The 13740-nt window shown below is 41.6% G+C and overlaps 1 protein-coding gene across 1 annotated transcript in view; it reads right to left on the bottom strand.

Moving 5' to 3' along the window:
• Positions 1–13310, bottom strand: part of LOC107746756 (choline O-acetyltransferase-like) — a 17569-nt gene extending 4259 nt beyond the window's left edge. The window contains exons 1-14 of the mRNA XM_016561050.1: positions 13296–13310; positions 12321–12512; positions 11861–11979; positions 10973–11026; positions 10320–10494; positions 9291–9468; positions 8952–9121; positions 7887–7987; positions 7613–7735; positions 7359–7481; positions 7153–7294; positions 7010–7072; positions 6797–6934; positions 6264–6448 (exon numbers count right to left, since the gene is read on the bottom strand). Coding sequence (XP_016416536.1) covers positions 6264–6448; positions 6797–6934; positions 7010–7072; positions 7153–7294; positions 7359–7481; positions 7613–7735; positions 7887–7987; positions 8952–9121; positions 9291–9468; positions 10320–10494; positions 10973–11026; positions 11861–11979; positions 12321–12512; positions 13296–13310 — 1778 coding nt within the window. The remainder of the gene's footprint in view (positions 1–6263; positions 6449–6796; positions 6935–7009; positions 7073–7152; positions 7295–7358; positions 7482–7612; positions 7736–7886; positions 7988–8951; positions 9122–9290; positions 9469–10319; positions 10495–10972; positions 11027–11860; positions 11980–12320; positions 12513–13295) is intronic.
• Positions 13311–13740: the final 430 nt, after the last annotated feature.

Raw genomic sequence — 13740 nt, 5'->3', positions numbered from 1 at the left:
AGGACGATATCACTTCGTCATGCCTGGAGCTGATCCGTGCTGGTTGCTGAGGAAATACATCAACTTTGCACTGTGGATCGGCGGATCGGCTTTCACCGTGGACGAAGCGGAGTCCAGCCCGGAGTCGTCACATGTGGTTGCTTCAAGCCCGCCGGACGCTCCTTCATCGAATCCGCCGGCTCTGCTCACTCTAGCCCCCGGCCGTTCCTCACTTTATCCCCCGGCCTCTGCTCACTCTAGGCCGCCGTGTGTGACGTTGTGTTTCGTTGTGAAAGCGAAACTACTTTGTTTGGTCTTCCAAAAATGGACACGACTAGAAATCAGTGGTTAAGTTGTATTTACAACACTGTTCCAGAACAGTTCAACCCAAATATTCAGATGTGTGCAGCACATTTTATGGAGGACTGTTTCCTGATCCTGGATCCAACGTGTAAAAAGACAGTATAAGTCATTATAATCAGTAATTATGTCCCCACTGGATGCAACAAATGCCTCGTTTATAATGGGTTTTAATATTTTTGTGTCGTTGCTCCGGCCGGACAGGGCATCATCACAATATGGTGAGGGGCGTAACATTTCCGTCTCACGCTTGAGGTATTCGGCCAATCACAACGCACTGGATAGCTGGCCAATCACAGCACACCTCGCTTTTTTAGAACGATGAGCTTTGTAAAAATCGACGTGTTTCAGAAAGGCGGGGCATAGAGGAGAAACAATAATGTACAGTATGTGGAAAATAATGTGTTTTTTGAACCTTAAACCGCATAAACACATTTCATTACACCAAATACACAAAATAATGTTATTTTTAGCAGCATCATATGACCCCTTTAAATAAAAAATAAAAAAATCTGAGTAATGTAGCATTATTTCCCATAAAAAGTAACTAATGCAATTAGTTACTTTTTTAGGGAGTAACGCAATATTGTAAGACATTTTTGAAAGTAACATTCCCCAATGTTTGCATGCAATCAAGATACTTAAAAGAATACCAAAGAAAGTGCATGTGATACGGTATTATCACGGTCAAACGGAAATGACGTTTCGTTATTCAAGGATAGTTTCTATCATGGCACTTACTGTGTGTTTGCTCAGTGTTTTCAGTCGTCTCTGCTGTTTGGATTCTCCGCACTGACTGAGTGTCGTGAATGATTGTGTATCGTTTAATAAGTGATTCCTCTTGCTCGTATCTTTGCTGATAATCATGTTTTTCCTCATCTTCTGAGGGCCTCGGGACGACATACATTCATTTCCTTTCATCAGACAAATAGACAAAAAGATTTTCAAATGGATGCTGAAGAGCTGCTGGGAATTCTGATTCCTGAACGGCAGAAATACCCGATGAATTTCATTTCTTCATTTTGCATTAATTCAGTTTCTGCTGCATTTGAAGTGTAAATGTGAGTCTGAATGCAAGAGTCTCTTCAGGTTATACGGCTGAAAATAGACCGCAGATCTGCTTCAACAGCCTTCATAGAGACTGGAATTATTCCATTTATCTGATTATTTTCACAGCAGTAAGTCTTGCGTGTTTTCACCTGGTCAGGACTGGCTTTGACTTCAGCAGCTGAGATGAAGTAATGAAGGGAAGCTGCAGCTCATTATTGGTTCCTCATGAGTTTCGTCTCGCAGGTCAGTGATTCTCGGCTCTCGTCTGCGATTCTCACTGTTCAATCGTTTTGTGTCACAATAACTGCTGACAAACAGAAGCTAGATGTGCGTTTGCTGCAGTAAATCGCAGTCAGAGACGCCTGACACCCAGTTCCCACTGTAGATGACTGAATGGATGGATGTCGGTAAGCAAACAGATGTAAGAAAGAACGGTCTGTTATCTTGTTAGTGTGTCAGTGCTGAGACCCAGACAGACAGAGAGAGGTCAGCGAGGCCCTTCGCTCTTCAGACGGCTCTCTCTGGAAGCTGAGATTGACCCACTGTGTGCTTTCAGGAGTGTTTTAATGCTTCGTAAATAAAGGGCATAAATGCAGCACGCTGTAAGCAGTCATTGTGTCTTGTGTTTGCATGGCTGAACCTCCTGTGAAGATGTTAACCACACAAAACCGCTCCAATTCCTAGAGATCCTGACGTCATCTGTGAGTTTGTTTGGAGATGGAGAGAATCTTGCAGAAAGAAAGCTTTTCTCTTTGGCTCCATGGGAAATCTGAGAGACTTTACATGCAGATCATATGAAACGCCGGAGATCTGACTGTTAGAAACATTAATGAGAGAATATGTGATTTATTCTTTGTTTGGGTCCCATTTTACCTTGTAGAAACAGTCTCTCACTAGCGCTGGGAAAACAGAACCGATCCCATTTTTATTTTCATGATGTACAGTTCTGTTATTAACAGTTAACTTGTGAATCCCTTCAGATGCTCAAATGCTATCATCCAGCTCTAATCTGCTGAAAACATAAAGATATGAACATATTATTATAAACATTACACATGATGATTTTTCTTGATGTTGGATATCTGCTGGCGTTCATAACCAGGCTCCGTGTTCCTCGTCTGATCCGGACGCAGCCGTGAGCCGATCGGTGAGACTCCGTCTGTCCAGCAAACGGCCCGCGGCTCGCGTCTTAAATCAGGCCTGCGGCTCTGGAACCCTTTGCTGGATACACGTAAATTGATTATTGATCTGAAATCAGCAGATATGCTGCTTTCTGCCTGCAGTCTGCATCTGTTCATGAACTTCAGTTTCCCAGCAGAAATCAGAGTTTGTATGAAGTGCTGGAGATTTCACTGCGCACCGATGCAGAAGTACAGAGCAGATCTCATGTGTCCTCTCTGATATAGTCTGCTTTACACGGGCTAAACTGTGAGGAAGATGTTTTCATTTTTGTGTTGAGCCGCTGGCTGTGTTCCTGAGCCGGCCGTCGCATTAGGGTTAATATAAATTTGGAGACGGCTGTCAGACAGCTGGACAAAAACACAGCTGACCTTTAACTCTAACAGCCTTGAACAGAAGCAGCTCAACATTGATTTAATGCGTCAGATTTTACTATGATGAATGGCACATGTAATCACATATGTCAATAGTGTGCGGCCATTTCTAACCCGTTTATCTCATAAAGCGGCCTGAAGAGGTCTGGACCCGTCCACATAAATCAATTGTTACAACTCTCGCTTTACTCGATTGTTCGTCCTTCGTGAGTTATGGTTTGATGGCGTTTGTTGTCTGTTTTCTGTTCATCTCTATCATATCTGCCTTCATTCAGTTCAGTTTTTAGCATAAGGAGATGAAATGCATGAGGATTATTGTTCCCGCAGCTCTCGCTGTGCTGTAGGTTTGAGTAAATGGTTCTGCAGACGTTTGAGACACTTTACACTACAGTTTGGGAGTCCAGAGCTTCATTAGGGAGAATGACGGAGCTCCTCGACTCTCCGTGTTTTCAGTTTCATTAACAAACGCTTCTCAGTTCCTCGGCCAATTAGACTCTTAAAACCGTGTGTGAGAGGAAGACGAGTATGACATCTTCCTCAGAAATGCCAGCACGGTCATTATGAGAAGCACTTTATAATAAAAACATTTTCTGCTCTTCTCTTTAATTGAAAGATTTTAGGAACGAGGGAACAGTGCTGTCGCGTTGGGAATCATTTTATCTTTGAGAATGTCAGGAGCTGAAAACTGATTCCACGTCAGGGAAATACTTTGTGTGCTTCATTCATCGAATCTCTCTGTTTTAGGAGATTATTCATTGGTTTTCATGTTGATCAGTTTTATCAGTGGGTTAAAGTTTAAACCTACTTGTGTTACACAGACACTGAATCTGCAGTGGGAAAGAGTCCATCTGAATATGGATGCATCAGAAATGTCAGGAGTTTTGCTGAAATCGCCAGCTGACGTCTGATTGGCTGCTGCAGTGGAGACGGTATCACGTGTGCAAACATACCGCGTTCATTTGATGTTAAACACGCTTAGACGTACAGCTAAACTATACTAGACATCCATGACTAATGTTCTGCTTTATTTTCTGAGTTATAGTATAGTATAGTAATCAAAACTTGTTCACTTTGAATGGATCACAAATGTAATCAGATATTTGCACTAATGTCTTCCTATCCAGCTGCTTTCTTCTTCCTGTCAGTGTGAATCAGACTGACTGAAGTTTGCCATTGTGTGTGGAACACAAGAAGTGAAGTTTAGCAATTTCTTCATGCTGATGATTTCCAAACAATGAAAGTAGACTTTTTGCTTTAAATGAATGGTTATTGTCATGGTGTAAAGAACAGAAACTGCTCTTTGTTAATAACTGGAATCTTTTCTGGGAGCGTCCTAGGCTTTTTCGCGCTGATGGCCTGCACCATTTCTGCCATATGTACATTAACTGACAGTCACCACTGATAAGCTACCATTAAATATTGTAGAAACTTAATTTGCTGTAAAGTTGCTTAGCAACGATTTGTATGTGAAAAGCGCTGTACAAATAAACTTGAATTGAATTTAATTGAAATGAAAGTAGAACCAATGATCATTGATGTCTCAAAAGTGTGACTGTGTGTGTGTGTGTGAGCGCACATGTGTGAGTGTTCCTGGTAAACCCTACGTTATGGGGACAAAAAGATGATGCCAACCCTGAAACAACATACAGAACTACCACATTTTGCTATAAGTTTGATTGCATCATATAATAATTGCTGTTAATAGTGTTCATCGTCTGTTTGATTATGTCTTTAATTGATTACGTCTTTAATTAATTTTTCCGTACATTTCTGCCATATGTACATTAACTGACAGTCACCACTGATAAGCTACCATTAAATATTGTAGAAACTTAATTTGCTGTAAAGTTGCTTAGCAACGATTTGTATGTGAAAAGCGCTGTACAAATAAACTTGAATTGAATTTAATTGAAATGAAAGTAGAACCAATGATCATTGATGTCTCAAAAGTGTGACTGTGTGTGTGTGTGTGAGCGCACATGTGTGAGTGTTCCTGGTAAACCCTACGTTATGGGGACAAAATGTCCCCACAAAGATGGCAATATCTGAAATCCTTGTCCTTGTGGGGACATTTTTGTCCCCATGAGGAAACAAGCTTATAAATCATACAGAATTAGTTTTGAAAATCTAAAAAAGCACAAAGTTTCCTGTGAGGGGTAGGGTTAGGTGTGGGGTTGGTGTAGGGTGATATAAAATACCGTTGTACAGTATAAAAACCATTACACCTATGGAGAGTCCTCATAAACCATGGAAACCCAACATGCATGTTGGTGCACCTGCAGCTTCTTTCTTCAGACTGTGAGCATTCACTGACTCATTCTGTTTGGCTCTCATTTGCACAGGCTTTCATCAGTAATGCAATAAAATCCAGTTTATTTACTTATAATTATTATTTATTCATTTTTGATGTATTCATATTTCATACAACATAATTTACTGACACAACACACTAATATAAAGTAACATGGCAAATCAATTATACATGAGTAAAATGCATAGAACTTATAAAATACATTTTATGAGCAATCATGAAGATAATCATGAGACAGTAAAAAATGAATGCAGCAGACATCATTACATATTATAAATAACAAATAAGTTCAACAAAAACAAAGACAGTATTTTCTTGCGTACATCTGTTCCTGTGAGTCAGGAGTTCATACTGATGATGATTATTAGTGCATATGTCTCTAGTGCAAATATCTACATCACAGTGTTTAACTTATTGCACTTTAACTGAATTTATTGCACATTTCAAAATATATATTTAAAATCTTTATGTTTATGATGTTTGAGCACACAAAATACATATCCACTCTAATAAACACAGTGCATCTAAACGAGTATTTCTAAATGCAGTCTGTGCTTTCACACAGATATTCACATTCATATGCAGTTAATTTAGGGTTAAGCTCTTTAAATGCATAATTTCTTGTAGTATGTAAAGTATATGTATATTTACGTGTGTGTGTTTGACTAGTTGTGGCGATTTTAGCAATATTACTTTTACTTAAAGTGTGCTTTTACAGACTATACACTAACAAGTATGTAAGCTTATACATACATACATAATTATTTTAAAAGTATAGTTATCTAAATATGTTAACATGCTAATATTATGATATATCTATTTATGTATAAATACATGCCAGTATATAGTATATTTATGTAAGGGACACACACACATTCCTCTGTGGTCAGAGAGGTTTCTATTCTAAAAGCAGCGCAACAGTTTACAGTTGTGGTTATTGTTGCTATGAAAATATCAGAGCGTGATGCTGTTATTTTGGCGTGTTCCTGTGATCTGTGTGTTTAGTGCACAGGATCCTCATGTCCTGCAGTCCCTCGTCCAGCGCTTTCACAAACAGCCCTGAACATGTCTCCTTACTCTCTCTGAAGCTGGACACACAGAACAGCACGTGAGCGGGCCGAGGGTTATAACACACGCCGTAACCGTCAGGAACCACCGGACCGTAGCAGCAGAACATCTCCTCTGCGGTGGGAACCTGCATCACACACACTGTACATCATCTCACCATCATGAACAGCCTGATCAAACCATTTAAACCAATCCCTGCTGCCACTATTTGCAGAAGTGACTTGCTTAGAATAATTCTAAAATAATAGGGAATAAAACAACGGTGTGTGAAGAGTGAAATATGATCTGGAAGACTCAATGACTGCATTGTTACCTCATATATTTCCATACGGTACAGTTAGAGGACAAAGACCATTATAACTACAGTTAATGAGTGAAATTCAAAGCACAAATTCAGAGTATGGGAGACCATACTTACACGTCACGTCACTCTAATTATAAAACTGTATGTGTTTATGTAGTATGCTGCTCTTACCTGACTGGTTGACAGCATGAAGTGGTTACTGATGTGGTACGTTTCATCAGAGAATATGTCTGGCGTCTCCATTTTCATCTCCTTGGCAATGTCACGCAGTCCTAGTAAGTGATTGTCCGTCCCCATCCCCGTGACGGCCTGCAGACGGTCAAACAGCTCGTCAGCGCACACATAAAAACATCAGCACGACGTCAGCCGTCTGTATTCTCTCACCAGAGCTGTGACTTTACTCTGAGCATCTACAGCCGCTCGCAGCTTCTCCATCTTCTCTGCGTCCTGGGATGAAGAGCTGAGATTAACGCTAGATATTCTGTGTTTATGGCAGAAAATAAAGGAGAGACGGAAAAACGTGAAACCTGAGTGGATGTTCCTCCGTCTGTCATGGCCTTCACGAAAGCCAGCGCCTCAGGAGTGCTGGAGCGGATGTTGTCCACGCGTCCCTGCCGGAAGCGGCGGAGAGAAGCGCTCTCGTAGGTGGACACGAGTCTTCTGTGACATCTGTGGAAAACAGTAAGGAGACGTAGAGTCCGGCTCTGAGAAGGAGAAATCAGTCGCTCCTCACCTGTAGAAGGCCAGCTGCAGAGCCAGCTGTATGTACGCGTCAGGACTCATCTTCTGCTGCTTGATGAACTCCTTCCCATAAACCGCAAACGTGAAAACATTCATGTCGAGATTCCTCACGAGTCTAGAGACAGAAGAGCATTCAGAGCGTCAATCAAACCACGGTTGATGCCTGCAGGATCAAGCTTTCTAACAAAACAAGAAACTGTTGATAATTAACTGTTCCTAGATCACCACTGGAAGAGTTTGATTCACCTGTGCAGGTGATCCGCAGCAGACGCCAGTGCGCCTTGAATCCGAGGGGAACACTTCCACAGTAATCTGTGCGGATGAGGAAGTTCAGACGCGCTCCGACCGGAGCTCTGCTTACAGGAGCGTCTGCAGCGAAGAGACCTTCATTCAGCTTCAGTTATTATAGCATCATTTCACACTCTCACATTTGTCCAGAGCTTCAGAAAGTAACTTCAGCCATTAGTTAGCAGAAGAGCTGAGTTGTGCGATTAGCTGGCTAGTCTGTGTTGATACGCACATGTCTTTCAGCAGGTGTTCAGTGCACTGCACGAGAACGATGCCCTCGAACGGCGAATGCTCACACACGACCCCACAAACACCGTCTGCACCGATCACAAACTGAACACAAACACATCCGTGACATCAGCAGTGCTCTCGTCTACTGCTCAGTCAAAGTGTCTGCAGTAGGGGTGTATCAGTACTCGCATGCGTACTGAACATTTTCGGTGTGGGTCTTGTGGTTCGTATGCATGTGTACCGAACAAATCATAAATTTTTTTTTAGGAAATTCAGACAATAAATGCCGTTTTGATGCTCTGTGATGTGGTGTGACAGATTGCTGTATAAACACCTCAGTTAAAATGGCAGCGCGATCATCCCTTCCTCTTTATCACTAGTTTTAACGTGAAATAAACATGAATGAGCATCTCATGCCTCATGTAATTGCTCAATCAGTCATTCATTATATAGTACTTTACCTGTTAGTGATGTCTTAATTATTTAATATGTTATGAAACAACTTATGACAGCACAGTGTAAATGATTATATTTCAACAACAAAGAGAAATATTGTAATTTAGAATTTAATTTAAAAACTGCATTATGCGCAATTTACACGTTTGCAAACAATTTTTTAAGTTGAGCATTGATTTTTACATAAAAAAATAAATAGTATTTAAATTAAAGTTTGGGCTCTGTTGTTAATTGCAACCTAGATAATGTGGAAGGACTAGTTTAGAACAGAAGGTGAGGTAGATTTTTATCCCCAAGAAAATGTTAATTATTTTAAATTGAAAGAAAGAGCAATTCGTTTAGTAAACCGCTGTTTAATTTGTAAAAAAGCGATTCAACGACCCTGCTGTACCGAAACCATACCGAATCATGACATCAAAACTGAGGTATGTACCGAACCGTCATGTTTGTGTACCATTACAGCCCTAGTCTGCAGTGCGCCATTCCTGCTCTGAACAGAATTACAAAACAAGCCAAAGTTTCCCAAAGACTCCTGTTGGCCGTTCCACCAAGTTCACAGAGTTTCATGAATCTAATACCAGAACACATCTGAGCATCTGAACACTTTTACCTGCAGGGGTTTGTCGTACCAGCGGTTCGCCCCGTTTTTATGGTGTCCTCCTCCGTGGAGCACCAGGGCAGCTCTGTTGGCGTCACTGGGTTCGAGTCCCGCGGGATCATCCAGACAGACGACACACACGCAGCGCTCCATCAGCTCCACAGACTCTCTATTCACTGGATCTGCTCCATAGATTTTTCACACGTTAAAATGCATCTCTGTCACACACAGGATCGTGGGAAAGTGATTTCACTTCTGGATATCTGGCACTGAGCAATGAATGTAACCTGAGTGTTTAATCAGTCTGTGTCTCTAGCTATTAGCACCGTGTCCATGTAGTGTTGTTTGGACCTTTGAGCAGCTGGTCTCTGGCTCGGGCCCAGTCCATCCGGTCCTCTGCGGTCAGCAGTCCCACGGCCGGCTGCTTCTGCTCAGTGCTCAGCGTCTGCTCATAGATCCACTCCAGCTGAGCCTGAACATCAGCCTCATTCAGTTTACAGCTTCCTTCCATCAGATTCAGCACAAAGAACTGAGAATGTGAACCAGACGCACGTCTTTAGTGAACAGACACACCGTGACATGCAGTGTTAGTATTGAGCTTTTAGTGACATAAGATATCAGCTCCACATACATGCGATGTAACATTTACATTTATTCATTTAGCAGACACTTTTATCCAAAGCGACTGGAGGAATGAGGAATACAACAAGCGATTCATCTTAAGGAGGCAATAAACACAAGAAGTGCCACTAATGCAAAGTTTCAGACATCTTTCAGAATAGAACAATCTAGAACAGGGAAGGAAAAAGGAATAGTGAAATCACAGAAGGATTTTTTTCACCAGGATGCAGCACATACTAACGAAGACATGATTAGTAGTATTTTTACTGGATCTAATATTGGCTAGCAGCTAGCAACTAGCAGCGTTTGATTGTTTGTTCAGTGGTTTTTGTGGACATCAGCCGGATCTCAAACAGTGCCGGTGTCAGCGGCTCCCCGCGGCTCTGCGTCTCTGATTGGGTTATTGAGTTATCAGACCGGACCTCATTAGAGACTCTTCCCGAGCCATTTCCAGGTAAACGGCCCTCGAGACGGCAGCGCTCCGCAGGAGAGAGAAGCGGTGAAGAGCGTCTGTCGATGGAGCCACAGGACCTGCAGTTAATTTAAGAGCCTCTCGAGCCTCGATTCGACTCTGATTAGCTGGATCAGATTAAGGTGACCGCAGAAATCCTTCAGTGAGCCGACTGTAATGTGTGATTCTGTAGAATCAGAACTAAACGTGGCCTTTTCTCGACTGTCATTTATCACAGATCGATCATTTCACCAAACATGAGAGACTCATTCAGCAGCACTCTGGTGTAACACAACAAAAGCACACACCTGATTTTTACAGGCCACAATGACGTGTCCCGCATCAGACACGCTGTCTGCTGTGATGAGTGTGTCCTGCTTGAGTCCGGCACGTCTGTAAGAACTAAAGAGATGCTTGTTCTGATCCATACAGAGCGGCGAGTCGGCCTTCTGACCGCGAGCCACATCCAGCAGCAGAGTCTTCCTACAACACACACACACACACACACACACATGCACACACACACACACACACATACTTGTATTTGTGGTTTACGGGGACTCTCCATAGGCGTAATGGTTTTTATACTGTACAAACTGTATTTTCTATTGCCCTACACCAACCCTACCCCTAAACCTACCCCTCACAGGAAACTGCTGCAAGTTTTTGAATTTCATAAAACACCGTTTTGTATGTTTTTTAAGCCTTTTGTTTTACGGGGACACAGGAAGTGTCCTCATAAACCATGTTTACGTTGTAGTACCCATGTCATTATACACATTTGTGTCCTCATAAACCATATATACCTGTACACACACACACACACATGCACACACACACACACGCACACAGACACACACACACACTCACTCACTCACTCACACACACACACACAGCGCTCATGTGTTACTGACACAGACTAAACTCGATCAGCTGAATTAGATGAAGGACACTGATTTACCCGTCCACCGCCGCCTTGTATTGAGAAACACTCAGGATGAGACGAGCAGCAAACCTGGACAAACACAAGAGACAAACACCAATTTAACCTCTAATTCAATCAAAGAGTCAGACAGAGATGGAGACATCTTACATACACCCTTCAATCTGAGACTCGTTAGAAAACCTCATTCAAGACGACCAGAGACACCTGCAAACAGTGGTCAGATCTTACAGAGCGGCAAGTCCAGCTCTGTGCTGTCACGAAGTCATCATACGGCAAATAAAGTCTGTTTGGTGGTGGATGTTTCAAACACACATGATTCCTTTTGTGTTTGTCTCATGTTGAGCACTCACATACTTACAGTTTTTTCAACTGCTTACACACAAAGTCTTCACTTGTCACACAGTTTCTGAAAGCTGACACTCAAACAGCAGAAGCACACACCAAATCTACAAAACCAGACACTAATCTCAGACTTTGACTCAGTTTTCAATTTCATAAAACACTTTTTGCAAAACACAACACACAGTTCTCTATGTAACACACACAAATCTAACAGGAATTAATATTATGGCAAAGGTGTTTGCAAATGTTTGCTTTTGAGACGTGTTTGTGATATTTTGAATGCAGTGCTTCATTTTGCAAGAGATGCGAGGCATTTTGCATTTGTGTGTAAAGTTTTGAAAAAAAGAGGCAAAGTTCTGAAAATGTGTGTAAGCAGCTGAAAAAAACTCTGTGTAGAGAGCCACTAATATTAAATAATAAACAGACTGTAGTCAGCACTGTGTTGAGCAGTGATTCACGATTGTCTACTGTAGACTCACACAGAGAGGAGATGCAGAATGCTGTATGATCTTCGGTGACGTTATGTGTGCATGAATGAATTAGTGCTCTTTATTTACTCACACCAGAGACTCTTTAATGTCTCTGAAGGATTGTTTGGGGAAAACCAGCGCAGGACTGGAGTTCACGGGAAGCGCCAATCTGTTCTTCAGATACATGTCTTCCAGCCAGAAGTCGAACACCTGAGACAAACACAGCAGAACCATCAGCTCATCATTTCCTGAGCTCTAATTAAACTCGTTCGAGGCTTGAAGCTACAGTGCCTTTGAAAGAGAAAGAGAAAGAGGGACAAAGACACAATAAAATATTATTTGAGTAAAGTGCCATTATTTATCAAGTGCTGCTGTCACATTAAAGCGGTGATGTTTCCTGGCAGACGGATCAATAGCCACAGATCAGTTGCTCATTATTTTTCTTCATCTGTTTTAAAGGGACTTTAAACTGGGTTCAGTGTGTTAACTGCTCTGAACGCCGGCCGTTCCTGTAACAGCTCAGGGTTGAAGCTCTGTAAGTGTGTTTGTACCCAGTTCTCAGTCTTTTCTCTTTTCTCCAGCAGCAGTTTCTGCAGTCTTTCTCCAGCGCCTCCGTGTTTGCCGAACGTCTCCACTATAGCTTTGGTCTTCAGGAACTGCGTTTCAGGAACGAGGTGTTTGACGGATCTCAGGTAGGCGTCCAGTGTGTGCTGCAGGTCCGGCACAGGCAGTTTGAGCAGCATCTGGAGAAGAGAAGAAGAATGCTATTCATCACAGTCCCATAGAGATGATTTCTCAAAGAGGCTGTTGGACAGGACCGTGTTTTCCAGCGGCTTTGCCCTCCGGTGGAGGAGCATTAATGAGTCAGTAACTGTTGAGTCTCTCTGATGTCTTGTGTTATCAGCTCTCGCTTTAATCATTTATAGGAATAGTTTTAAGACAAATGGAGAAAAGATTTTAAAAGCCTTTCGTGCTGGTCAAAAATACTATTTTGATTAACAAAATGCAAATGGTGCACCAATATGGTTCAGAAACAGTATCTCACGAAATATTGTTCAGCTCTATTAATAAAAGCAGATTTTCTAGCTTTAGATTTACCTGTTTTAAAATAGTAGAAAAGGTAAATTTTGTTATGTTTTGTATGTGCATCCTGAAAATCATATGTGCATGTGTGAAATTTGTTTTCAATCTGAAGAAAAAATCTACAACAGTAAAATCAGATGGCAGCTGATGTGTGTCTGTGTTTCTTTCAGATCTTTGGACAAGAACTAAGCTTTTCTCCTCTGAAGATGAGACTCAGCTGAAAACAGTCATGATGTTATATCAACACTATAGCTCTAGGGTAAGAAGACTTCTTTTGTCTTTTTGGTAACAGCAGCAACAATCATAGCAATATTTATTTGCTTACATTGCAGTGGCTGTGGGCTTCGGCTGTTTCTCTCTTCATCTTGAGTTTCTCTGATGTTTGGTTCCTCAACACTGCAAACTCTGTCCTGTGGAGACTGTCCAGCACCTCTCAACATTACCTCAGACAGAAACATCCTTACTTCTGAACTCTATCAGGAATAACCACATGCAATGGACACTCTGTCTATCAGATCATATTTGGACTCATTTCTATTTCAGCATTGTTTTAGTGTGATGGATGGAGCTGAACGCTTGCTCAAAGTTCATCAGAGGTGGGAGTAATTATTTACCCAATTCAAATTTCCATTCATTTTAATTGATTGCTCAATAAAATTGACTAAACAATATGAAAACAGACGCTAATGTTGCGCTTGAAGTGTTTTACAGTCGCTGCAGACTGAGACGCTCCTAACCTGATGTCAGGATTAAACAATAAACGCAGCATTGAGCTACAGGTACAGCCTTCAACACACACGCAGATCTGATAAAAACATCACATCACTTTATTTGCTCTTATTTAAAAAAAATAAATAAATCTTAGAATCAACAATGGCAGCTTGAATC

This window comes from Sinocyclocheilus rhinocerous, unplaced genomic scaffold (assembly GCF_001515625.1).
Source record: "Sinocyclocheilus rhinocerous isolate Xijiao unplaced genomic scaffold, SAMN03320098_v1.1 scaffold409, whole genome shotgun sequence".
NCBI lineage: Eukaryota > Metazoa > Chordata > Actinopteri > Cypriniformes > Cyprinidae > Sinocyclocheilus > Sinocyclocheilus rhinocerous.
The sequence above is the reverse complement of the archived record's forward strand: the minus strand, read 5'-3'. Positions and strand labels throughout refer to the sequence as shown.